This window comes from Balaenoptera acutorostrata, chromosome 11 (assembly GCF_949987535.1).
Source record: "Balaenoptera acutorostrata chromosome 11, mBalAcu1.1, whole genome shotgun sequence".
NCBI lineage: Eukaryota > Metazoa > Chordata > Mammalia > Artiodactyla > Balaenopteridae > Balaenoptera > Balaenoptera acutorostrata.
In genome coordinates this window covers 32497109-32524727 of record NC_080074.1, presented here as the reverse complement: position 1 = coordinate 32524727, position 27619 = coordinate 32497109, and the positions used below count along the sequence as shown (strand labels likewise).

Below are 27619 nucleotides of genomic sequence, written 5' to 3'. Positions count from 1 at the left end.
CATATTAAAAGAAGTTTTATGTATATTGTCTATTTTTTAGTTGTTTAAGGCTAGAAGCAAAAGTTTTACTGAATTTTAACAGTCTTCATGTCGTTTTTTCCCTGCTCTAACATTAGCATTATTCCATTTCACCTTACTTATCTAAAGTTAAAGAGGAAATTTAGACTAGTTCCCTATTCAGTTTTAAGTGACTGACATTACATGCAAGAACTATGCAAGAACTTTTTTTTTAAACAAAACCCCAAAATATTGTTCATGTTGCTATCCATGATAGTTCATTTCTGACCCTGGTTGGAATAAATTTTATTCGGATAATTTCTTTTATGCCCAACACATTCTTTGTGATTTTCACATAATTATCCTTTTTTTTCTCTCTCTCTTTCCTTTTTTTTTTTAAATTGAGGTATAGTTGATTTACAATGTGTTAGTTTCTGGTGTACAGCAAAGTAATTCAGTTTTACATAAATATATATATATATATTCTTTTTCAGATTTTTTTCCATTTTAGGTTATTACAAGATATTGAATATAGTTCCCTATGTTATACAGTAGGACCTTGTTTATCTGTTTTATCAATATATATAGTAGTGTGTATCTGTTAAACCCAGGCTCCTAATTTATCCCTTTCCCACCTTTTCCCCTTGGGTAACCATAAATTTGTTTTCTATGCCTGTGAGTCTGTTTCTGTTTTATAAATAAGTTCATTTGTATCATTATTTTAGATTCCACATGTAAGTGATACCATGTGATATTTGTCTTTCTCTGCCTGACTTACTTCACTAAGTATGATAATCTCGAGGTCTATCCATGTTGCTGCAAATGGCATTATTTCATTGTTTTTTTATGGCTGAGTAGTATTCCATTGTGTAATAATTATCCTTCTTAACAGCTTTTTTTTTCTTTAAAAAATAATTACTTTTTAACTTCCAGAATTTCTACTTCTGAGTCTAGCCATGCTAAACTAAACAGCTCATTTAAGCATGATAGTATGGGAAATAAATTGAATTGTAGATAGATATTTTATATTTCCTTCTTCACTCCTTAGTTTCAGTGTTTTTGTTCTGTTTATCATTCCTTTTAGAGAATTTGAATCAACTGTTTTCCATCTCTAGTTCTACAATATGTAAATGTGGTTTATAGGTGTGAACGTATTTGTTTTGTATATGTGTGTGTGGATGACTGTATGGGGTATGTTATATATAAATATATATTTTCCGAATATAAGCATTTAAAAATGTGTGTGTGTGTATGTATTTGTGTGTGTTATATAAATTTTATTCTATTACCCTGTGAGGTTGATTGTAATATGATTTGACTTGCTTTGACATGTACTCTTTGACTGCAGTTCAATTATTAAATCACCTATCCTAGATAAACTGTTGATTTTTTAAAATGAACTCTGAAAGTGGATTACAGGGGAAAAGCTTTGTATTCAGTTCTGTTGGTTATTTTGAGAATTCAAGTCCTGACTTTCAAGACTTAGTATTTTTCATATATGTATATATTCAAATATGAAAGTTTATAAAATATTATTCATTCAAAAACTATGTACTTTTTCTCAACCATTTGATATTTTTAAGAAGACCAAGTCAAATAAGTAGTAGAGGTTGATTTTTCATTGGCTTATTCATTTTAAAATGAGAAATTGGGTTTTTAGAGGACTATATGTTAATATAGCCAATACAATTTAGAACATAGCCTAATAAATAAAAATCTGAAATGATTCATTTAAATATACTTTAAAAAAAAGTGATTTGACATAATTTGCAAACAATAAGACTGAATGAAATGTACATTTAATGTATCATGGCCTATATAAACTAAGATATAAGCTTATATTAAGTAGAACACAAATAAAATGTTACATAGGGCTGTACAGTTACTCCTCTGTACTGGGAATTTGGTTTTTAGCTTTCTAGAAGTCTAAGCAAAGAGGAAAAGCCCATAGGTAATATAGTTTTCTCTGTTCGTGACAAAAGAAAAACATAGTAATTCTTTCTAGGAAGCATAAGTTTTATTAGCATTTAGTGGTGAAAGAAACTCTCATGTAGGAAAACATTGGTTAGTGTTCTCAGAAGCATTCATAAACACATGCAACAATGAATCTTATAAAACTTTTCTTATGACTTTTAATCAGAAGGTCATAACTTAATGAAAGCACTTCTGCAGAATGTCATAATATTATGGAATGCATGTCTGAATCATAATAATAAACTAAATATAGATAACCTACTTGCCCTTCAAACAGTTCTTTATAAATATCACTCCTCTCAACTAGGCATTTCGTAAAGGTTAGACAGTTTGAACTCTGGCAAGAATCTGAAATATCCATAAAAAATATTTGTCTTCGGTTTAACAAGATTGCATGTAGACTATTGCTTTTATTATTATTGTTCAGTACTTTATTTATATCTGTTATATATTAACTTTGTGTTTAAAAAATGTTTTAGTTTAAATAACTTTTTTTTTCATTCTTTATACAGGTTTGATAACCCGGCTGCTGTAAGCCCAACTCCTACAAGGCAGCTAACTTTTAACTACCTCCTTCCTGTGAATGCTTGGCTTTTGTTAAATCCTTCAGAGCTCTGCTGCGATTGGACCATGGGAACAATACCACTTATAGAGTCATTTCTAGATATTCGAAATCTTGCCACATTTATTTTTTTTTGCTTTTTGGGGGCTTTGGGAGTATTTGGTGTCAGGTACCCTGGTAATTCCTCCAAGACTGTTTTAATGGTAAGAAAGTTTCTTAAATTTTCAGGTGATATTATATTCAGTTTATTAATTAAGAGTGCCTTTAATTCATCAAAAGCATCTTTAAAGAACTACTGTCTTTCTTTGTTCATGTCATCCTAATTTATGAACTTACTTTAGGTTATCCTAGAATTATATATCAGAATTTGACTAATGCTGCACATTCAGCATATGAAACAAAGAGTGATTATGAATTTCCATAATTTGGTGGGAACTCTGAAATCATGAAGCATTCTTTTTAGCATCATTTTTTTAAAATATATTTCTTACCTTTACCCAACTAGATTTTACACTCTTTAAAGAAATGAGTCATATTATATACTTCTTTGTTTTCTTGGCACACAGAAGAGTGTCATGTAAGATAAGCAACTAGAAATACATAGCTCTTTATTTTTCATTAGCAAGACTTTCATTACTTCCTGAGGTATTTCTTACTGTGTTCAGAGAACTCTGATTAAAGTCTTTTCTTGTTTTCTGAGATCTGTTTCTTTGTAATTTTCTTAACTCTGCCCTCACATCTTACTCCTAATAATTCTGTTGCCTCTTACTTTAAATTATGGAAGAAAATAATCTTTAACTTTTCTTGAGCATTTACTATATGCCAAAAAGTGGTTTTAATACTTTGTAAATATATTATTTCTGGCTGCAGCCACTAGATTCATTTATTCATTCAATAAAAATATTTGATTTTCAGCCTATGTACCAGGTAGCATTTTAGGCACTGAGTATATGATAATAAAAGGAAATACAGGGTCCCCATTTCTAGAGAACTTGCATTCTAGAGAAATTTGAAAGAATATAGGATTTGAAAAAAGATCATATTAACTGTTATTTTTGGACCTGTTGAGTTTGAGGTACCTATGAAACAATACGATGGAGATTTCGAATAGCACTTTGTGCCTGGAGTTCAGTGGCAAAGAGTGAGCTACATGTAAAAATTTGATTGATTACCATAGAGAAACTTGATAATTGCCGTAGAGATAGTAATTGAAACCAGGATGTGGAGAAGAAGGCCTGTGGAGAGGTTATAGAGCAGCCTTTGTCAACTGGGATTTTGTCATTTTTCTTAGAGATGGTAACTAGCTGGCACCATTCTAGGTGTACAGAAGTTAATTCATACGCATAATGCATGCCTTAGAGTATTTGGTCTTAATTTTCCCTCAATAAATAGTTGAAGGGGCTTTATAGAATGAAAGAGAAGAAGCCTATATCTAGGTCTTGAAAAACTTCCACATTACATACCATATAAAGGAAAATGAACCTAAATGGGAGGTACTCCAAATGTACAGAAAGGTAGGAAAGTGTTTCAAGAAAGAGAACGGTTAACACTAACAGCTGCTGTCAAGTAGAGAAGTGAGATCAGTTGGATTTGACCTCTTTTAGGTGTATTAGTTACTTAAATGAAATTTATTTCTGTGGAGTGATTTGATTAGGAAGTGAGGAAGTGAAGATTGTTAGTGTAGGTAACCTGTAGGGGTGATTTAACTTTGAATATTTCGAAGGATGAGACAAGCTTGAATTTCCTAACTTAGGAAAGACAGCCAGTCAGGCAAGGGCTTCAAGTATAATAAACTGCTGATCTTCTGTAGGGCTTGGGGGAAGCACAGAGATCTGGAATTGATGGACCTTCAGAGGCTGGAGTGGGTTGATGGTGGGGGAAGACTATTGCTTGGTTGGCATGTAGAATCACTTTCATTGGAGCACTCAGTTGGCTGTCTTTTTCTGACACAAAGAGACATCACTAATGGGTTGGCTTACAAAAACATATTGAGTTGAAATGTTGATATCACTAATGGGTTGGCTTACAAAAACATTCATTGAGTTGAAATGTTGATTAAGTGAGGTTACAACCAACTACTTGTTATCATGGCTCCAAAAATCTTTTCCTAAGATTGTGGGAACTTGTTTTATACTTAAGGGGCATGATGAATTGGGTAAGATAACTTAAAGATGTGTTGTCAGAAGAGAAGATTTTTAAGGTTGGAGAGGCAAGAGCATTTTTAACATAGGTAGGAAGTTCATAAGAAAGTGATTAAGTAAATGAAAGAAGAGATGATTGGTAGTGAGATTAGAGGTATAGAGCTCAGGTTTGGCCTGAGATAGATGGAGACACCGCTTATGGTTATAGGAAGGATGGAAATGAACATGAATGTGGATGTTGGTAGGTTTAGTAGCGGAGAATTGAAGGAATTCTTGTTTTATCGCTTTAGTTTTCTCTGAAAATTTGGAAGTGTGGTCACCTGCTGAAAGTGACATGGGTCAAAATTTTGAGAAAAGTAGTCAAGATTCAGAATAGTCAAAGACAGTGGGAGTGAGCCTACCAAAGAAACCTAGGAATCCTGAGCAGTCTTAAGGATCAATCTGAAGTTGATCATGAGTTTATGATGATATTAATCTATTTTGCTTTGGGACTTTCTAGTAGTGCTTTGCTGCTCACATAAATAAAGACGAAGCACATATGTGGTATATGTGCTTTGGAATACATCCAAAGCCGGGGTTCTACTAAAAGAAAGGCAAAAAAGGAGGGGTGGGTAAATACAGAGTTTTGGCAAATAAAATAATGATTTGTGTAGTTCAAGCTGAATGAAAAATAGGATATTGTCAATGAAATAAACATTTATATTAATTAATTACATTAATTATGTTTTATATGTATAAAAAAGGAACACTTGTGACCTTAGGTATAACTGCTTTAAGTATAGTCCTAAGCATACGTTTTTTTTTTGTTTTTTTATTAATTTTTTTTTTTTTTAAACTTTGGGTTTATTTATTTATTTATTTTTATGGCTGTGTTGGGTCTTCGTTTCTGTGTGAGGGCTTTCTCTAGTTGCGGCAAGTGGGGGCCATTCTTCATTGCAGTGCGCGGGCCTCTCATTATCGTGGCCTCTCTTGTTGCGGAACACAGGCTCCAGACGCGCAGGCTCAGTAATTGTGGCTCACGGGCCCAGTTGCTCCGCGGCATGTGGGATCTTCCCAGACCAGGGCTCGAACCCGTGTCCTCTGCATTGGCAGGCAGACTCCCAACCACTGCGCCACCAGGGAAGCCCCTAAGCATACTTTTTTTAAACTTTTTTTTATTTGAAATATAGTTGATTTACAGTATTGTGTTAATTTCATAGAAAACAAACTTATGGCTTCCAAAGGGAAAGGGGAGGGAAGGGTGGGATAAATTCGGAGTATAGGATTAACAGATACAAACTACTATACACAAAATAGATAGACAACAGGAAACTATATTCAATATCTTATAATAACCTATAATGGGAAATAATCTGAGAATATATATGTATAAAACTAAACATGCTATTTTTTAATGGTGATAATTTTCTGAAGATCTCTGAACAAGATACATAGATCAAAGGAGTATCTCAAATACCAGATACCATGTAAGCACTTATTAAATAAGATGTCATATGTATCTCAACAATAGTAGTAAATAGTTATTAATCCCCGATTTATTTATAATGAAATGAAGTCACAAGTTAATTTGAATAGTTTACCTTATGTTATATAACAAGAAGTGAAACAGATTTGCCTCCAAACTCTTGGCTTATTCCACTACCATCCTTCCTTTTTTTTTTTTTTTTTTTTTAATTTATTTACTCATTTGTTTTTATTTTTGGCTGTGTTGGGTCTTTGCTGTGCGCGGGCTTTCTCTCGTTGGCGGCAAGCAGGGGCTGCTCTTTGTTGTGGTGCACAGGCTTCTCATTGTCGTGGCATCTCGTTGCAGAGCATGGGCTCTAGGCACACGGGCTTCAGTAGTTGTGGCACGTGGGATCAGTAGTTGTGGCTTGTGGGCTCTAGAGCACAGGCTCAGTAGTTGTGGTGCACGGGCTTAGTTGCTCCGCGGCATGAGGGATCTTCCCCGACCAGGGCTCGAACCCATGTCCCCTGCATTGGCAGGCGGATTCATAACCACTGCGCCACTAGGGAAGCCCCCATCCTTCCTTTTAAGGAGAGTTTACATCATTGGAAGAAGGATATTATGTTCGTTACAGTAAACTTGGTTGGCATACATTAATAGAGAGCATATTAGAACTTCTGAGTAAGTTAATCATTGAGACATTTCTTATTCAAGAACCAGTAGATTTTTTTGAGAGATGGTTTTTCTTTTTTGTGTAGCTTATGCATCAGTCTGTGATGCATCTTTGGCTGAATTTAACACTTTTAATTTTTTCCAGTGAAATTGCCTTAGGGCATCCATGAATTAATAGGGAATATATTTTTTTTAAAGGATCATGTATTTAGAAACAAATCTCTGTTTCACAGCTAGCTGGTTGTTTTTAATCAAGCATTTCTGGGAAGTGGAAAGTGAATTATGCACTCTTAATGTTTTACCTTTTTGATTAAAAAGAAAACACTAAAATTTCAGACATATAAATCGATATGATACTGAGCAATTCGATGGTAGTGCTTTTCTTCAGATTCAGTCTTTTGTATTATTACAAGTTATTAATTTGTGATTCATGGAGAAAATATTCTTTTCACTGTATTTACATTTCTACATCGATTTTTACTAATAAAGGATGAAAAAGAAAAGGCATTCCTTCCTTTCAAACTGTTAGAGGACTCTCAAACTTCTGAAGCTGAAAGAACAACTTATTTATTCCATTAGGTACTATAAAACAAATCAGGGTAATGAAATATGGAAGCAGATGTCCATAGAAACAGATGTCCTAATGACAACCAACTTATTTCTTTCCATAAGTTATTTGTGTGCTAGTTATTTGTGTCTTATCTTTTGTTATGGCTTTGTAATCTGGAAACCATATGCCATCCCATTTTCAAAATGGCAAAAAGTCTAAGCATTTTGTGATGTTTATTTCTAACACAGTGTGCAGTGTTAGAATTTTAGAAATTCTTATAGAATAAGACTGTTGATTTAAAGGGGCCAGGTTTATTTTTATACATACACTAAGTCTCCGTTAAATGTATGTGACCCATCAGAATACTATGCATAGTAACGCTGAAGTAATGTATAGAAGTAGTCTTCTGTCTTGTCTGAAACGTACCTTATCAATTTCCGGTATTACAGATAGTAGTAAAATAATAAAAACTGATATGTTTGGCTATTTTATCAACCTACAATTTATAGTTTTATTTTATTAAAACCTAATATATTTTCCTGTCCATTTATTTTTACCACAAGCACATAAGTTAGATATATAAAAATTACTGTTTTTTAATTTTAGATACATTTTCAAAAAATATTTTTTATTTATTGATAATTGAGTGAGCCTTAGATATAAGTTCTAGCATTCAAGAAGACTTCATTCCACCTTGCTGACATACCTCCTCATGTTTGTTGTTACCATCCTTAAGCGTCCTTCTTTATGTTTAAATCAGTATCCTTTATAGTATTATTAAAAACGGTCCACCAGTACATTATCCAAATTAAATGATAAAATATTTGGATTTGACTGTTTATGTGCATATATTTTTTAATTTAATAAAATGTCTTTTTTTTCTTTGTAGGCACTTTGTTTAATGGCATTACCGTTTATTCCTGCATCAAACCTTTTTTTCCCAGTTGGATTTGTTGTTGCTGAGAGAGTATTATATGTTCCTAGCATGGGGTTCTGTATTTTGGTAGCCCATGGATGGCAGAAAATATCGAACAAAAGGTGAATTAAAATGTTAGTGCATTTAATGCTTATTAACTGTAGAATTCAGTATGATACATTTAAGTATTTAAAATGTTTATTTAGTTTTTATAAGTCATATTTTATACCTTCTTGTTTTTCACATTGACAGTCTCCTCACTGTCTGTAATTCAGGTTAAGAAAGCTACGTAACCCCTACCTCATCCTATGGTCTTCCTCATATTTATATAATTTTATTTTACAGCCTGAGACATAACCAACTTTCAGTCAGACCCAAATGCAAAATAGAATATTATTGAGACTAAAGTTTCAGGTGATCATTGCTACTTCCATATGCAGTGAACTAAGATAACAGTCTTCTACCTTAAGTGAGTTATATCGGGTTAATATATGTAAAATGCATATAGAAGGCAATCTGTAATTTCTTGCTTCATCGTAACCACCATATCCTAATTGCCTTAAACCAATATTTAAGGAACAGAATAGTCACTATCTCCTTTTTCTTACTTTCCAGTCACCCTTCAACCCACAGAATTCTGACTTCTCTCTACGTCACTTTACTAACATGTAACAAATTGCCTCTCATAGCTAAATCCAGTCAATGCTTTTATTTAAAGTTTATTTCCCTGGCATCTATAAAAAGTCTCTGTCCCAATTCTCTTCCACATTTGTTCATTTCTGCTCAGTTTTCAGATTCTCCCTGCTGCACCTGCTCTTTAAATATTTTTTATTTCTCAGAGTTTTACTAATAGCCATTTTCCTCACATTACATGTTCTCCCTGGATGATCTCATCCATGATTACAATTTTCAATGCCATCTACCAAACCTTTTCTCTTAGCTTCTATCCATATATCCAGTTATACTCACTACCAATTTTGGAGTGCCTATCATGTACCAGCTCCAGGATACACTCTTTAGATTTTTCTCATTTAATCTTGACACTCGTTAACTCCATTTTGCACATTTGAAAATTGAAGCTCATACAAGTTACCTGAATTACACAAGACCACACAGCTAGTCAACAGCAGAGTCTTGATTCAGATTTACACCTGACTGCTTCCAATGTCCATGTTCCTTCTGATCCACGCACTGTTATCCTGGTTAAGTAGATCTAGCGAAATGAAAGAAATTGAACTCTGTTACTGAGACAAAAAGCACAGACTCAGAGAACATTAGTACTATTAATACTAAATAAGATCATAGGGATTATTGAATTATAACCATCTTTTTAATTTTTTTATTTATTTTTTTTGAATTTTTGAATTTTATTTATTTTTTTATACAGCAGGTTCTTATTAGTTATCCACTTTATACATATTAGTGTATATATGGCAATCCTAATCTCCCAATTCATCACACCCCCATCCCCACTCCCCGTCATTTACCCCCCCCTTGGTGTCCATACGTTTGTTCTCTACATCTGTGTCTCAATTCCCTGCAAACCGGTTCATCTGTACCATTTTTCTAGGTTCCACATGTATGCGTTAATATACAATATTTCTTTTTCTCTTTCTGACTTACCTCACTCTGTATGATAGTCTCTAGATTCATCCACATCTCTACAAATGACCCAATTTCGTTCCTTTTTATGGCTGAGTAATATTCCATTGTATATATGTACCACATCTTCTTTATCCATTCATCTGTCGATGGGCATTTAGGTTGCTTCCATGACCTGGCTATTGTAAATAGTGCTGCAGTGAACATTGGGGTGCATGTGTCTTTTTTTTGTTTTGTTTTGTTTTAATGCAAATTTAATATACGGTAGTTAAATTAATCATTTTTCTCATTTTTTTTAACATCTTTATTGGAGTATAATTGCTTTAGAGTGGTGTGTTAGTTTCTGCTTTATAACAAAGTGAATCAGTTATACATATACTTATGTTCCCATATCTCTTCCCTCTTGCATCTCCCTCCCTCCCACCCTCCCTATCCCACCCCTCTAGGTGGTCACAAAGCACCGAGCTGATCTCCCTGTGCTATGTGGCTGCTTGCCACTACCTATCTATTTTACATTTGGTAGTGTATATATGTCCATGCCACTCTCTCACTTTGTCACAGCTTGCCCTTCCCCCTCCCCATATCCTCAAGTCCATTCTCTAGTAGGTCTGTGTCTTTCTTCCCATCTTGCCCCTAGGTTCTTCATGACCATTTTTTTTTCTTAGATTCCATATATATGTGTTAGCATATGGTATTTGCTTTTCTCTTTCTGACTTACTTCACTCTGTATAACAGACTTTAGGTCCATCCACCTCACTATAAATAACTCCATTTCGTTTCTTTTTATGGCTCAGTAATATTCCATTGTATATATGTGCAACATCTTCTTTATCAATTCATCTGTTGATGGACACTTAGGTTGCTTCCATGTCCTGGCTATTGTAAATACAGCTGCAATGAACATTTTGGTACATGTCTCTTTTTGAATTATGGTTTTCTCAGGGTATATGCCCAGTAGTGGGATTGCTGGGTCAGATGGTAGTTCTATTTTTAGTTTTTTAAGGAACCTCCATACTGTTCTCCATAGTGGCTGTATCAATTTACATCCCCACCAACAGTGCAAGAGGGTTCCCTTTTCTCCACACCCTCTCCAGCATTTGTTGTTTGTAGATTTTCTGATGATGCCCATTCTCACTGGTGTGAGGTGATGCCTCATTGTAGTTTCGATTTGCATTTCTCTAATAATTTGTGATGTTGAGCAGCTTTTCATGTGCTTCTTGGCCATCTTTATGTCTTCTTTGGAGAAATGTCTATTTAGGTCTTCTGCCCATTTTTGGATTGGGTTCTTTGTTTTTTTAATATTGAGCTGCATGAGCTGTTTATATATTTTGGAGATTAATCCTTTGTTGATTCGTTTGCAAGTATTTTCTCCCATTCTAAGGGTTGTCTTTTTGTCTTGTTTATGGTTTCCTTTGCTGTGCAAAAGCTTTGAAGTTTCATTAGGTCACATTTGTTTATTTTTCTTTTAATTGCCATTACTCTAGGCAGTGGATCAGAAAAGATCTTGCTGTGATTTATGTCAAAGAGTGTTCCTCCTATGTTTTTCTCTAAGAGTTTTATAGTGTCTGGTCTTACATTTAGGTCTCTAATCCATTTTGAGTTTATTTTTGTGTATGGTGTTAGGGAGTGTTCTAATTTCACTCATTTACATGTAGCTGTCCAGTTTTCCCAGCACCACTTATTGAAGAGGCTGTCTTTTCTCCACTGTATATCCTTGCCTCCTTTGTCATAGATAAGTTGACCCTAGGTGCTTGGGTTATCTCTGGGCTTTCTATCCTGTTCTGTTGATCTATATTTCTGTTTTTGTGACAGTACCATATTGTCTTGATTACTGTAGCTTTGTAGTATAGTCTGAAGTCAGGGAGTCTGATTCCTCCAGCTCTGTTTTTTTCCCTCAAGACTGCTGTGGCTATTCGGGGTCTTTTGTGTCTCCATACAAATTTTAAGATTTTTTGTTCTAGTTCTGTAAAAAATGCCATTGGTAATTTGATAGGGAATGCATTGAATCTGTAGATTGCTTTGGATAGTATAGTCATTTTCACAATATTGATTCTTCCAATCCAAGAACATGGTATATCTCTCCATCTGTTGGTATCATCATTAATTTCTTTCATCAGTGTCTTATAGTTTTCTGCATAGAGGTCTTTTGTCTCCCTAGGTAGATTTATTCCTAGGTATTTTATTCTTTTTGTTGCAGTGGTAAATGGGAGTGTTTCCTTAATTTCTCTTTCACATTTTTCATCATTAGTGTATCAGAATGCAAGCGATTTCTGTGCATTAATTTTGTATCCTGCAACTTTACCAAATTCATTGATTAGCTCTAGTAGTTTTCTGGTGGCATCTTTAGCATTCTCTATGTATAGTATCATGTCATCTGCAAACAGTGGGAGTTTTACTTCTTCTTTTCCAATTTGTATTCCTTTTATTTCTTTTTCTTCTCTGATTGCCGTGGCTAGGACTTCCAAAACTATGTTGAATATAGTGGTGAGAGGGGACATCCTTGTCTTGTTCCTGATCTTAGAGGAAATGCTTTCAGTTTTTCACCATTGAGAATGATGTTTGCTGTGGGTTTGTCGTATATGGCCTTTATGATTTTGAGGTAGGTTCCCTCTGTGCCCACTTTCTGGAGAGCTTTTATCATAAATGGGGTGTTGAATTTTGTCCAAAGCTTTTTCTGCATCTATTGAGATGATCATATGGTTTTTATTCTTCAATTTGTTAATATGGTGTATCACATTGATTGATTTGCATATATTGAAGAATCCTTGCATCCCTGGGATAAATCCCACTTGATCATGGTGTATGATCCTTTTAATGTGTTTTTGGATTTTGTTTGCTAGTATTTTGTTGAGGGTTTTTGCATCTGTATTCATCAGTGATATTGGCCTGTAATTTTCTTTTTTTGTAGTATCTTTGGCTGGGTATCAGGGTGATGGTGGCCTCATAGAATGAGTTTGGGGGTGTTCCTTCCTCTGAAATTTTTTGGAAGAGTTTGAGAAGGTTGGGTGTTAGCTCTTCTCTAAATGTTTGATAGAATTCACTTGTGAAGCCATCTGGTCCTGGACTTTTATTTGTTGGAAGATTTTTAATCACAGTTTCAATTTCATTACTTGTGATTGGTCTGTTCATATTTTCTATTTCTTCCTGGTTCAGTCTTGGAAGGTTATACCTTTCTAAGAACTTGTCCATTTCTTCCAGGTTGTCCATTTTATTGGCATAGAGTTGCTTGTAGTAGTCTCTTAGGATGCTTTGTATTTCTGCAGTGTCTGTTGTAACTTCTCCTTTTTCATTTCTAATTTTATTGATTTGAGTCCTCTCCCTCTTTTTCTTGATGAGTCTGGCTAATGGTTTATCAATTATGTTTATCTTCTCAAAGAACCAGCTTTAGTTTTATTGATCTTTGCTATTGTTTTCTTTGTTTCTATTTCATTGATTTCTGCTCTGGTCTTTATGATTTCTTTCCTTCTGCTAAGTTTGGATTTTGTTTGTTCTTCTTTCTCTAGTTCCTTTAAGTGTAAGGTTAGATTGTTTATTTGAGATTTTTCTTGTTTCTTGAGGTAGGCTTGCATTGCTATAAACTTCTCTCTTAGAACTGCTTTTGCTGCATCCCATAGTTTTTGGGTCATCCTGTTTTCATTGTCATTTTTCTCTAGGTGTTTTTTGATTTCCTCATTGATTTCTTCAGTGATCTCTTGGTTATTTAGTAACATATTGTTTAGCCTCCATGTGTTTCTGTTTTTTACGTTTTTATCCCTGTAATTGATTTCTAATCTCCTAACGCTGTCGTCAGAAAACATGCTTGATATGGTTTCAATTTTCTTAAATTTACTGAGGCTTGATTTGTGACCCAAGATGTGATCTATCCTGGAGAATGTTCCATGCACACTTGGGAAGAATGTGTAATCTGCTGTTTTTGGATGGAATGTCCTATAAATATCAATTAAATCTGTCTGATCTATTGTGTCATTTAAAGCTGTGTTTCCTTATTAATTTTCTGTTGGGATGATCTGTCCATTGGTATAAGAGAGGTGTTAAAGTCCCCCTCTATTACTGTGTTACTGTCAATTTCCTCTTTTAGAGCTGTTAGCAGTTGCCTTATGTATTGAGGTGCTCCTATGTTGGGTGCATATCTGTTTCTAATTGTTATATCTTCTTCTTGGATTCATCCCTTGATCATTATGTGGTGTCCTTCCTTGTCTCTTGTAACATTCTTTATTTTAACGTCTATTTTGTCTGATATGAGAATTGCTACTCCAGCTTTCTTTGGATTTCCATTTGCATGGAATATCGTTTTCCATCTCCTCACTTTCAGTCTGTATGTGTCCCTAGGTCTGAAGTGGGTCTCTTGTAGACAGCATATATATGGGTCTTGTTTTTGTATCCATTCAGCAAGGCTGTGTCTTTTGGTTGGAGCATTTAATCCATTCACGTTTAAGGTAATTATCGATATATGTGTTCCTATGACCATTTTCTTAATTGTTCTGGGTTTGTTTTTGTAGGTCCTTTTCTTCTCTTGTGTTTCCCACTTAGAGAAGTTCCTTTAGCATTTGTTGTAGAGCTGGTTTGGTGGTGCTGAATTCTCTTAGCTCTTGCTTGTCTGTAAAGCTTTTGATTCCTCCATAGAAACTCAATGAGATTCTTGCTGGGTAGAGTAATCTTGGTTGTAGGATCTTCCCTTTCATCACTTTATCATGCCACTCCCTTCTGGCTTGTTGAGTTTCTGCTGAGAAATCAGCTGTTAACCTTATGGGAGTTCCCTTGTATGTTATTTGTCGTTTTTCCCTTCCTGCTTTCAGTAATTTTTCTGTGTCTTTAATTTTTGCCAATTTGATTACTATGTGTCTCGTCTTGTGTCTCCTTGGGTTTATCCTGTATGGGACTCTCTGCGCTTCCTGGACTTGGGTGGCTATTTCCTTTCCCATGTTAGGGAAGTTTTTGACTCTAATCTCTTCAGATGTTTTCTCGGGTCCCTTCTCTCTCTCTTCTCCTTCTGGCACCCCTATAGTGTGAATGTTGTTGTGTTTAATGTTGTCTCAGAGGTCTCTTAGGCTGTCTTCATTTCGTTTCATTCCTTTTTCTTTATTCTGTTCCACAGCAGTGAATTCCACCATTCTGTCTTCCAGGTCACTTATCCTTTCTTCTGCCTCAGTTATTCTGCTATTGATTCCTTCTAGTGTAGTTTTCATTTCAGTTATTGTATTGTTCATCTCTGTTTGTTTGTTCTTTAATTCTTCTAAGTCTTTGTTAAACATTTCTTGCATCTTCTTGATCTTTGCCTCCATTCTTTTTCCGAGGTCCTGGATAATCTTCACTATCATTATTCTGAATTCTTTTTCTGGAAGGTTGCCTATCTCCACTTCATTTAGTTGTTTTTCTGGGGTTTTATCTTGTTCCTTCATCTCGTACATAGCCCTCTGCCTTTTCATCTTGTCTATCTTTCTGTGAATGTGGTTTTTGTTCCACAGGCTTCAGGATTGTAGTTCTTCTTGCTTCTGCTGTGTGCCCTCTGGTGGATGAGGCTGTCTAAGAGGCTTTGCACATTTCCTGATGGGAGGGACTGGTGATGGGTAGAGCTCAGTAAAACTTTAATCTGCTTCTCTACTGATGGGTGGGGCTCGGTTCCCTCCCTGTTGGTTGTTTGGCCTGAGGCGACCCAACACTGGAGCCTACCCAGCTCTTTGGTGGGGCTAATGGCAGACTCTGGGAGTGCTCACTCCAAGGAGTACTTCCCAGAACTTCTGCTGCCAGTGTCCTTGTCCTCACGGTGAGCGACAGCCACACCCTGCCTCTGCAGGAGACCCTCCAACACTAGCAGGTAGGTCTGGTTCAGTCTCCTATGGGGTCACTGCTCCTTCCCCTGGGTCCCAGTGCGCACACTACTTTGTGTGTGTCCTCCAAGAGTAGAGTCTCTGTTTCCCCCAGTCCTGTCGAAGTCCTGCAGTCAAATCCCACTAGCCTTCAAAGTCTGATTCTCTAGGAATTCCTCTCCCATTGCTGGACCCCCAGGTTGGGAAGCCTGACGTGGGGCTTAGAACCTTCTCTCCAGTGGGTGGACTTCTGTGGTATAAGTGTTCTCCAGTTTGTGAGTCACCTACCCAGCAGTTATGATTTTATCGTGATTGCGCCCCTCCTACTGTCTCATTGGCTTCTCCTTTGTCTTTGGATGTGGGGTATCTTTTTTGGTGACTTCCAGTGTCTTCCTGTTGATGATTGTTCAGCAGTTAGTTGTGATTCCGGTGCTCTCACAAGAGGGGGTGAGAGCACATCCTTCTACTCTACCATCTTGAGGTGATCTCTCCATAACCATCATTTTTAAATGAGAAATTCAGTCCCAAGTGATTAACCTAAAGCTATATAAGTAACTTACATCTATTTTATAGAGTTAATTTTACTATGACTTTTAATAAATAATTCTAGTTTTAAAATGTAAAATTCTTCAAGAATACCATGATAATCTGTGGTGTTTATTGTAAACAATAATGTTTTTAAATATAGCCAGGGATAAGATTGACCCTTTATAAACACTACTAAGAATATTCAAGTTATAGGTAAATGGTACAAAAGAACTCTAAGTATAAAAATTCACAATTAAAAATTGGTTGTATCAATTTTTTGTCATTAAATCTAAACAAAACTTTTGAAATAAAGGCAAATATTGAAATATTTAATGTAATTGAAGACTGAAGTATAAGTGTATAAGTGTTCATAATATTTAATTTTTTTGGTGTTGTTCCCTCTCAAGTTGGATGATTATTAGAACAATCCCTAATCTTTAGAATAAATTCAAACATTATATTTAGAGATATTTAGCATATTTCTTACCTCTGTTTTGGTGATGTAGACAATGTTTTATTGTTCTGCTTTTTTTTTTCTTAAATAGTGTATTAAAAAAGTTATCCTGGGTTTGTCTGTCTATGGTGATACTCACTCATGCCTTAAAAACACTTCATAGAAATTGGGATTGGGAGTCTGAATATACGCTGTTTATGTCAGCCTTGAAGGTAAAGTATTATTCAGAATATGTCATCAGTTATTTCTTATAGCCATCCCTGATACAGTGTTTTAACTTTACTTTAACTAGGCAATTAACTGTCAATGTTAAGTACTTCACCAAAAAATTAATAAAAAGAATTTGTTCTTTGTATAATATATACCATAACTAATGCCCTGACTAGTACTTAAGTGTATGTCTAGAGCATATGTGAATAATTGCACAAATGCTATACTGTTGTTAGACACTCAAATGATAAAATGTTTAAATATGAATGCTTTGTTTCATTGGTTCTTAAGGTGCACCTTTTTATTTATTTATTTATTTTTACCTTTTAACGTCTCTGAAATCAGAATAAATCTTACAGTAAAAGGCATCTTACAATTAATTAGTGACCTTTTTTCTTTCTTAATGGTACATAAAATAATGGTGAGCCTTATAATTGATGGCATCTTAGATTGAATGAAATAAAATACATGGCAAAAAATGGTGCCCTTCCATATGGAGAATAATCAATGGTTATAATACTATAGGAAAGATAGAAACTGACAGAAAGGAGTGATACTGCATTTTTATAGAATGGACAGCGTAAATGCGAATAAGTCACAAAATTTGTTTTCTGCAAAAGTTATAAGCAGTGATTTTTTTTCAGATGCTCCCTCTCTTCAGACCTCTAAATTCTTAACTTCCTTTTGGCTGTTTCTGTACTCTCCAGGGTTCCCATTACCATAATAGACTACATAAATAGCTTTATGTTGAGCCTCAAAATAAGTCATCAGTGCAGTGTTTAAACATATTCACTTGTTCAAATTCTGTCTTTCCCTAAAGAACATAAATAATAGAGCAGGAGTTTTCAAACAGTTCTATGTTTTGATGAAATAAAAGTGTTAGTAAAATTTTAATATGTAAAGTAGATAAACTGTGGTTTTAGTATTTTAATGTTGAAAGGGAGGAGAGGGTAAACTTCATGAAGCAGTGTTCTTTTGACTTCTTCCTTATCTCCATGGAACACTCCATTCCTAATAATATACCAAACAGATATCTATGTTAATTGGAGTTGTATGTATACATGCACACACACATATATATACACTTTTTTTTTCTGGGAGAAATCGGAATGATTATTTTCCAGTTTTATTGAGACATAATTGACATATAACTTTGTCTTTAAGGTGTACAATATAATGATTATATGCATGTGTGTGTGTGTATATATATATAAAATGACTACCAGAATAAGTTAACATCCATCACCTCATATAGTTAGTTTTTTTTCTTGTGATGAGAACTTTTAAGATCTATTCTGTTACCAACTTCCAAATATGCAATACAATATTGTTAACTATAGTCACCATGCTGTACATTACATCCTCAGACCTTACTTATCTTATAACTAGAAGTTTGTGCCTTTTTACCCACTTCATCTGTTCATGGACATTTCTGTGGGGTGCTCCATTCCTAATAGTATACCAAACAAAATCTGTGTTAATTAGACTCATTTTTTTTTTAATTTAACTAATTTCTATCTGTACTTCCGTATTTAAGGTAAATAAAAATAATGCCAAATTATGGAATAATGTGGGTCATGCTCTGGAAAATGAAAAGAACTTTGAGAGAGCTTTGAAATACTTCTTACAGGCTACCCATGTTCAGCCAGGTAAGCATTATTAACTAATAAAGCTATTGTAGTAGTTTATTTTCTTTTAAAAAACATGATTATATTTGTGGAAAATAGGTAGAGTTTATTTTCAAGCTTTATCCCAACTGACTGGAATGGTACAGTGTTTGGTGCTGGCTTATTTTTGAATTGTATTATATGTTAGAGCTATTTATATCAGACATTTAAGGAGTCTTTTTTAAACAGAGTTGTTGGGTGGCACTGGTGAGCAATTTTGGTGAAGGGGTAGATGCAAAAGCTTGATAGTAGTGAGTTTAAGAGAGTGGGAGAAGAATAATTGGAGACAGTTGATATTAAAAACTCTTTTAAAGGGTGTTGATAAGAAATGTTGGTGCTGAATATGGGGTCAAGAGAGGGTAGTAGGATGATGGGTTTTTCTGTTTTTCAGGAATTTGGGGGTTTTGTTTTAAGGTGAGAGAAGCAAAACATGTGTGACTAATCCATTGAAGCTGGGAAAAATAATAATTCACGGTGGGGAACCGAAGTACTGGGTCAATGTCCTTGAACAGATGAGAATAGATAAATAGGATCTAGTGCTCAGGGTGAGGATTTCATTCAGTCAACTGAACCAATAGTTAACCTGTGGTAACCGGGAAAGCAGAGTGTAGAGACATGATATAGGCAGGTGAATAATAGATGAATAGCTTCTGGAAGTTGTCCTTTGTTTGCTTCTGTTTTCTCAGTGAAATAGAAAGTAAAATCAACAGTAGAGTGTGGGGAAGGGAGAGGAAGTGCTGGAAATCTAAGACCAGGAGAGGGTCTGAAGTAGTCATCTAGGACATAGCTTCACAAACTTTAATGTACCTGTAAATCACCTGGAGATCATATGGTTCATGTTCTGATATATAGAGATTTAGAGTAGGGCTTGAATTTCTGCATTTCTAATAAGTTCCTAGGTGATACTTAGCCCATGAATCACGTGCTGAGAAACAAAGATCTAGGAAAATGTATAGAGTAGGAAAATATGGTATGATTGTCAAGCAGCTCTAACACCCTACTTGAGGTTAGCAATACTTAATTACAATTAAACCAGTTGATGTGGTTAAAAGTTTTCTCCCACTACTTTATAAGTGCAGTGGTACAGGCATGGAGAATTTGGTTAAACAGGATTAGAATTTTGTCAGATGTGTATTACTAAACAAAGGGATAAGGGAATATTGAGACACAACCTAAGCTGGTTATGAAGGGATGTGAGAGAGATTGAAAGATGAGGAAAAGGTGATCAGATCAGTCGTTTATAGATCTGAAAAATTGTTGGTGTCTGAGTAGGGTCTAGCTAGAGCACTTTTAGTTTTCAGTGTTCCAGGATATGTACCAAACGTGGCCGCCACCTTCCAAGTACAATCATTACTTTCCATTCAGTATGATGACCAAAAAGTACTTCCCCACACATACATTTCTAAATATACTCGGAGGGGTGGGGATTGGTGGGCAGTGCCCCCTATATTTCGACTAGATATGACTGTGGCCATTGAACTGACTAGTTAAAGGAGAATGGAGGTGAAAATTATTGGAAGAAAGGATATCAAGGCAACTATTGGAAGATACATCTATATAGATTTTGAAATTACTAAGAATTTTGACAACTGTGTGATGTTGGAAAGAACAACAAGGAACCAGGAGCTATATATGAGATTGGTGACTGCAATAAGGAGGGATAGTGGATAATAGAGTTTAATGATCTGAAATTCAGAGATGAGTGATTTTAAGGAATTACAGTGGTCTGGAAGTTGTAAAGATCAAGGAGGACACCTAACTCCAGGCCCAGTGTTGCAAGAGATAAGAAAAAGACCACAGTCACCACTTGGAAAAGCTGCCAGTGTCCCCAAGGCAAAGCCAAATTCCAGTTAGAGAATGTTGTAGAAATATATTACTGATGGTCTAGCTATCTTTCCAATTTTACCTCCCCTGGCTCTTCATGTAGTTTAGTTTTTCTTGAAATCTAGGGTACATGTCATGAGCTTCCTCACCTCTTTGCATTTGTTCGTGTTCTTCCTTGAGCCTGGAATTCCTCCCTTCTCCTTTCCTTCCCATCCACCTTCTACCATACCCTACCGATCTTTTGCAACCCATCTCATATGGCTTCTTTTCTAAACAAAACAAAAAAAACCCTCCTATCTTTCCAGTTAGAAGCAAATATTTCTCATCTTCAAGACTCCTTGCAATTTTTGTATCTTTTCTGTGATATTTGTTATTTAAATGTTCGTTTAAAATATTTATTTATTTAAACTATCTATGTATTTAAACTGAGGAGCTTCCTAGGGGCAGCATGAACATCTGATTCATCTTCATAGGCCCTGCATCACCTAGCATAGTCTTACACACCGTCAGTGGTCACTAACTGTGGCAGTTTCAATTCATTGCTTTCTGAAGCCTTTTAGGTTCATTCTGGGAGTTTTTAAAAAGAGAAGCAAAGTCATCTTTATGTCAGACACACAGGGACCTGGAGACTTAGAAGACGATATTTAGGCTCCTTCAGCCCTATCTTTTCCATTTCTAAGTTGGGACAGTAATTTCTATCTCATTGTATTGTCAGGACGAAATGAAATCGTGTTGGTGGGTGGGTGTGATTGTGGATGTTTAGTTTAAAATCATTTTTCCTATCATTGTCAGTTGTCACTTTTGGCTGTTTTTAAGATACTTACTTGAACCTGTCTCCTTTAGTTAGTATGACTTACCTACCATACTCTCAAAATTGCTGTCGCTAATAAAAAGTGGGCTAGGAAAACAGGCAAATCATTTTATTACAATTTATTATGAAAAAGTACATAATCTTGGAAAAATAGAATTTGTCATTCAGAGACTTCTTGGCTCATTCTGTGTTTTTCAGCTGTGTTCTTCATAGATAGATTTGACAGCTAAAACGACATGTAGGGAAGGAAATCAAGAGTCTTTTTTGTCCCTGTTAGATATACAGATGGAGATAGAACTGTAAGTCTGGAGATAAGGGGAATGGTCAGGACTAGAGATAAAAATTTGAAGTAACAAGCATATAGATGGTATTTAAAACCCTAGAACAGTATAGGATCACAGAGAGTAGAGATTCTTAACATTTAAAGTAGCTTAAAAAAAAAAAGACATTCAGTCTGAAGGCTTTTCTTGCTTAGCCAGAATAAAAATATAAACTATACAATGGTCTTTGACCAGGCGACATGAATGTCATGTTAGACAAACAGTTGATTACGGTCTTTTGTTTGTTTGTCTTGGTGGTTACAAGTTTTTTGAAAAAAATCACTTCACAAGATAAAATTTTTGCAAATTGAATTACAGTTTCCATAAACACCTTTATGAGACGAGGGTAGGTTTTTCTCGAGAAACACCAGATTTCTCCAAGGTTTATTTTTGCCTTAAAATCAATGATTTCATTTTTATCTAACTTCAAATCTTTGAAACGAAAATAATCATGGACTTGTAGTTCAACTTTGATGCCATCAAGGTAGAAATGATTTTTAGAGTTTTCAGGAGTTTCCAGACATTTATAAATTTATCTTTTTAAATAAATTGACAAATTTGTGCATAGGAAATAACTGGAAAGCAACACATATGCCTGGGCCATCAGTGTGACAGTACTTAACTTCACTGTTGGTAGCTGAAGAATTATTAGGCACAGAGTTGCCTGATATTTGCCAGTCCTCGTTTACATTGAATTAAAGACAGACTGCTAGATTCAGGCTGCTGTTGGTTTGGATAGGGCACTCATAATAGCAAGATTGTTTTTTGAAATTCTGTAGCTTTTTAGTCATTCAAATGTAATTGATTTTTATATCTTGCCTGCTTTCTTACCTTTTTTTTTTTTGAATATAGATTTACCTTACCAGTAATGCTGTTTCCTCCTAGAATCTTAAACTTTGTAACTTATTTTAAAAATTGCTTAAAAATTATGTTTCATTTTATTAGCTGGGTTGTGTAGTTTTTTTGATGCTAAATGCTATCTAATTGCTATCTTTGTTCTTTGAGAAAGTAAGGGTGCCTTACTCTAGTGTCTGTGGTCTTCACTGATGACAGTATCTCCTTGCCATAGTTCTAAGAACCTGATTAGTAGGTAGTAATTTGCCTTGTCTTTCATCCTAATGGATAACCTCTTTTCTAAGGTTGGTTGGGGCTCCTTTCAGTAACATTTTAAATACTTACCTGACATAATTTCACTTTTATTTACTTAAACTTTCAGTTTGTTCTTTTCTTAGATTAAATTTTTACTGTATAAATAATTTTTTCAGGTTCTATATACCCTTAGTTTTTTCTGGGTAACTTTCTGATCTCTATAGTAAATGGTATAGATTTATCTGATGTTTAAAAAAAAAGAGCTTAGATAAACAAGGTCCTATTGTATATAGCACAGGGAACTATATATTCGATATCCTGTGATAAACCATAATGGAAAAGAATAGGAAAAAGAATGTATATATGTATAACTGAGTCACTTTGCTGTACAGCAGTAATTAACACAACACTGTAATTCAACTATACTTCAATAAAAAAAGTTTTTTTAAAAAGAGCTTTATAAGAGCAAAAACTCTCTATGCTCTTGGTAACGCAATGTATTTCAACCTTGGCTCTACATCAGAATTGCCTCTGAAACTTTTTAAAAACATTTTTGCAATCCTATTCCTGAAGATTCTATTTTGATCGAGCTGCGTAGGGTAAGGTATCTGAATTTTTCAAAGCTACACAAGTATTCTGAATTGCAGCCAGTATTGGGAAGCCTTTTTTCTTCTTCTTTTCTTCTTTTTTTTTTTTTTGGCTTGACTGCCTCCTGAGACCCCATGAGATTCAGCAATATGTCTAAAAACAAGAAATCAACCTCTTTCCCCCAATCCTGTCCCCTAGTTCTCTAACTAAACCCATATGGCATCTAACAGTTTTTGTGCAGTGCACACAATTGCCAACCAGAAACATAATTTAGCAAGATCTTAGGACTGTTACTCTCCTCCTAGGGGAATGCCTAAAATATATATGCTTGGCCCCTATGTGTCCTGGGAGTTGCAGGCAGAGAACTATTCCACAGTTGCAATATCATCATCGGTGTCACAGGCAAGTAGTAATCATAATTTGAAACCTTGTCATGTCTGTTAGAGATTCATGTTGAGTAAAATTTGTCTAATTTAAGATCTCCCTTCTTTCTATCTTTATTCCAAAGCTTTGAAATATTTACTGGGAAGTATATCTTAAAACTAGTGTGCAATGAACCCTCATCTTTTTTATTTAAATTGTATATTTTTCTATCCCTGAATAAATTTGCTGAGGATTCGATATTAAGACAACCTTTTTAAAAGTTTTAATTAAATTATATGAGAATCTATCATCATTTAAGAGATCTGGGCTGCTGCATCTTAAGTAATACTATAGAATCCAGATAACTTGCACTCCAACCACATTCACAAAAATTTTTAAAAACAAAGTCACAAAGTTTTTTTCACAGACTCTTTGCCCCTATGCCACCATGGATTCATTTTTGTTATTTATAATACTTGAAATAATTCTAGTAATCATGGTGATCCTTTTCACTTGTAAATCCTTTTTGCTTTTAGAGTTGAGCCATACTTTTTGAGTGAATTCCAAACCTGTGTGATTAAGGAAATAGGAGTAAGCCTTAGTATAGTATAGTAAAATATAGTGGAAAAAAAAGATGTAAATTTAATCATTACCTTTTTTTCTCCCCTCTCATATCTTAACCCTTCCAGGAGCCATTCAAATAGTTTTTTCATGTCATATGTATATTTTCTGTTCTTATGGTACTTTATTTAATAATTTTCTAGTGTAGCCTTGCTCATAAGTTATAATAAGTTGTGTTAGAAGAGCTTTAAGGAGGAAGCAGGACCTATTGCCTCCTTTTGCATTCTTTTGATTTAGTGTGTTTGTTGCTAGAAACATGTCTTCTTAGTAGTTTACATTGAATACTATTTAGTGTATTTGCCAACAAATGATTTTTTTTTAATTTTAGATGATATTGGTGCCCACATGAATGTAGGAAGAACTTATAAAAATTTAAATAGAACCAAAGCAGCTGAAGAATCTTACATGACGGCTAAGTCGCTGATGCCTCAAGTAAGTAGTCATAAATTATTTCTATTGTGTCATGTCTGCTAGATGTCCATATTGAATAGAATTATCCAGATGGAAAATCCTTATCTATTCTTCAATTTGTTGATATTAAAAGTAAGTTGTCCAGTGAACCATCTATTACTGTAAGTGTTATAAAAGATTACATTTACTTTTATAGCTCACTTAATTAAAATTTAGTCTGGGAAAACCAAATTATATTATGAATTTTAGATATTTTTGATTACAAGTTATTTATGAGTTAAGTGACTTTAAATGAAAAGAATTTTATTTATGTGCAATAAGCACTAAATTCAGCATTACTCCTATCAAAAAATAAATGAAGAAAACAAAGTGATAAAATGAGTGGATACATCTCTGTTGCTATCTTGTGCCCATCATTTGCTATAATGTCACAAGTACAAGATTTCTTGGATATCCACAATACAAAGTCAAAGTTAGAAAATCTGATACTGCCCTTGGCCAGCTAGCTGTGTGTAATCTGCAAAGATAGTTTACCCTGGGCTACAGTTTTCTCAATTGTAGTTTATATTAATATTGTATTAATAACAGTAGTAATATTGAAATGATTTGACAGTTTGCTAAATGTTTTAAAAACAGAGTTGGACCACATGATACATTAAGAATTATTTCAGTCCTAAGATCCTAAAGTTAAATTGTGTTCAATAAAGATTTTTATCAGATATAATTTATTATGTTCATTGAGAATTTGGGTTCATATATATTATATATAATAACCTTTACTTAACCCGAATAATCAGTTAATTAGAGAATTTTATTTCCTAACTCCACCAAACAAGTGAGGGTTTAGTATAACTCTGAAGTAAAATTAACTACCCTGTTATCACAACCAGGAAATATTTTGCTGACAACATGAAAGGTGACATGGTGTAACAAATACAGTAGACTGAGAGAAAAGATCCAAGTTCTATTCCTGGTCTGACTCAAACATACCAAGGGACCTTAGCCTCTAGAAGTTCTGATTTCTATGACTTCATAAAATAATACATATGTAAAAATCTAACAGTAATCTATTGAGCTGGCATGAATGAAAAAATACAACCTTCATTGCTACTAAACAATAATTATTTTACTTACATTTTGTGGATACGGCAGATTATTTCACATTTTTTATGTATTATTTTAGTATTGCAGTGTATCTTTTTATGTTCTATGTAAATTTTAAATAAAACACTAGGACTGCTTACTTCAGATTTTATTTGGTACTGAAATGTCAAATTATAAAAACACTTTTTTTTAACAGGTTATTCCTGGTAAAAAATATGCAGCCAGAATTGCACCTAACCACTTAAATGTTTACATTAATCTGGCCAACCTGATACGAGCAAATGAGTCCCGACTGGAAGAAGCGGATCAGCTGTACCGACAAGCAATAAGCATGAGACCCGACTTCAAGCAGGCTTACATTAGCAGGTGTTGTAGTTCGCTTTAGGCTTTCACTATAGAAGATTAAAGCTGCATCTGCATATACTTTTAAGCTATTTTGACTAATTTGGCTTTTTTATCTTCTTCTAGTAAATCTTAGTTAGCAACCAAGAACATAGAAATATAGCCTGTTTTAGACTAACAAATTTAATTGATTTGATTTTAAATTGACAAGGGAGTCCATAACTTATAATAGCAAACAGGTTTATTTATACAAAAAGAAGGGTAAGAAAAGCTCCTCTTTAATTTCATTTGCTTCTCATCACCAAATTCATTTTTATTTAAAACAGCTGAAATTTACCTTTTATAATTCTTAATTGTTAGAAAATAAGTTATTTTTACAAGAAGTTATTCTTAATTATTATAGAATAATTAAGAAATCATTGTATAATTAAGAAATCATTATATATAAAATTAATTAAGAAATAATTATATAATATCGAACTCTCAAGAGCTTTCTTAAATTAATACTGAGAATTGACTGGTTATTGTTACTACAAAGAAACTTTTTAGTTGCCAGTAAAAAAATTTTTGCAATACGTGTTAGAACTTGATATATTTTCTCATGTAAGTCTTATCATTTGTATTGTACCTGAGGAAAATTTTATGTTAAACTTTGTTTTGCAGCCTACTCCAGAAACCTAATTATAATTTGTCACATTGTTTATATGGGGAAAATGCATTCAGAATTTAAGTTTTTGAAATAAAATCCGTTCATAGCTGGAAGCTGTCTTTGTTCAGCCTTATCTAGTGCTTGCTGAAATTCACTAAGTTTACTGGGGTTGTATCTATAAATAAAACCTGTCATATGTTAATTTATAAAGAATTAATAATCTCTGCATTTAAAAAAATCACATTTTGGACACTTACTCTAGAAATTGGGAATATTAATAGTTTGATTTCATGCCTATGCTAATACTTCAGGAAAGAGTAGTATTATAATAAAAGTAACTCTCATTTCAGTACTTAAACTGATTTGCACATATGTAAAAATGACTTTTTAAAGCTCTGTAACAGAAAATGTAACCATATTAGAATGATTTGTAAAATGATTTTCAAACTGTGATCATTAGTTCCAGATGTGTTCCTCAAAAGTATCTACAGGTGGCGCTATTGCCCTTCAGTCCTACCAGATCGGCTTTTTAAATTCCTTTTTTTTTTTTTTTTTTATAACGAATGGTCATTTTATAAGAATACATCGAAGAAAACTAAATAATTTTCAGGGGTAAACAATTTCTAATGTTCTGCTTTTTGTATAGTGAGACATTGCTAACAGATTTGAATACTGGAATTTCCCCATCACTACTGTATTTATATTCCTTCAAATGCTGTTACTTCATCTCCTGACAAATTGATCTCCCACTCTAGTTGCTATCATTTTTCTGATGTAGACTAGTCTGCTGTTTTTCAAGATATATTCAAAGAATATATTTTCTCTGTTCCCCTTTCTTGGATACCTCCCGACATCTTACCCTCTAGCGTCAGGCATGCTTTTTCCTTCTTTAATAATATTTGAAAACGTATCAAGCCAGATTTGCTAAACTGATGTGTTCAGGTTTAAGGACATTTTCAGTTATTTTTAAAAG

At 34.2% G+C, this 27619-nt stretch overlaps 1 protein-coding gene across 2 annotated transcripts in view; it reads left to right on the top strand.

Annotated features, from left to right (window-relative positions):
- Positions 1-27619, top strand: part of TMTC3 (transmembrane O-mannosyltransferase targeting cadherins 3) — a 63901-nt gene that overhangs the window by 28281 nt on the left and 8001 nt on the right. For both annotated transcript variants that reach the window (XM_007165920.2, XM_057557608.1), the window contains 6 exons: positions 2484-2736; positions 8230-8378; positions 16739-16859; positions 18395-18506; positions 24469-24572; positions 25852-26021. In XM_007165920.2, coding sequence (XP_007165982.2) covers positions 2484-2736; positions 8230-8378; positions 16739-16859; positions 18395-18506; positions 24469-24572; positions 25852-26021 — 909 coding nt within the window. The remainder of the gene's footprint in view (positions 1-2483; positions 2737-8229; positions 8379-16738; positions 16860-18394; positions 18507-24468; positions 24573-25851; positions 26022-27619) is intronic.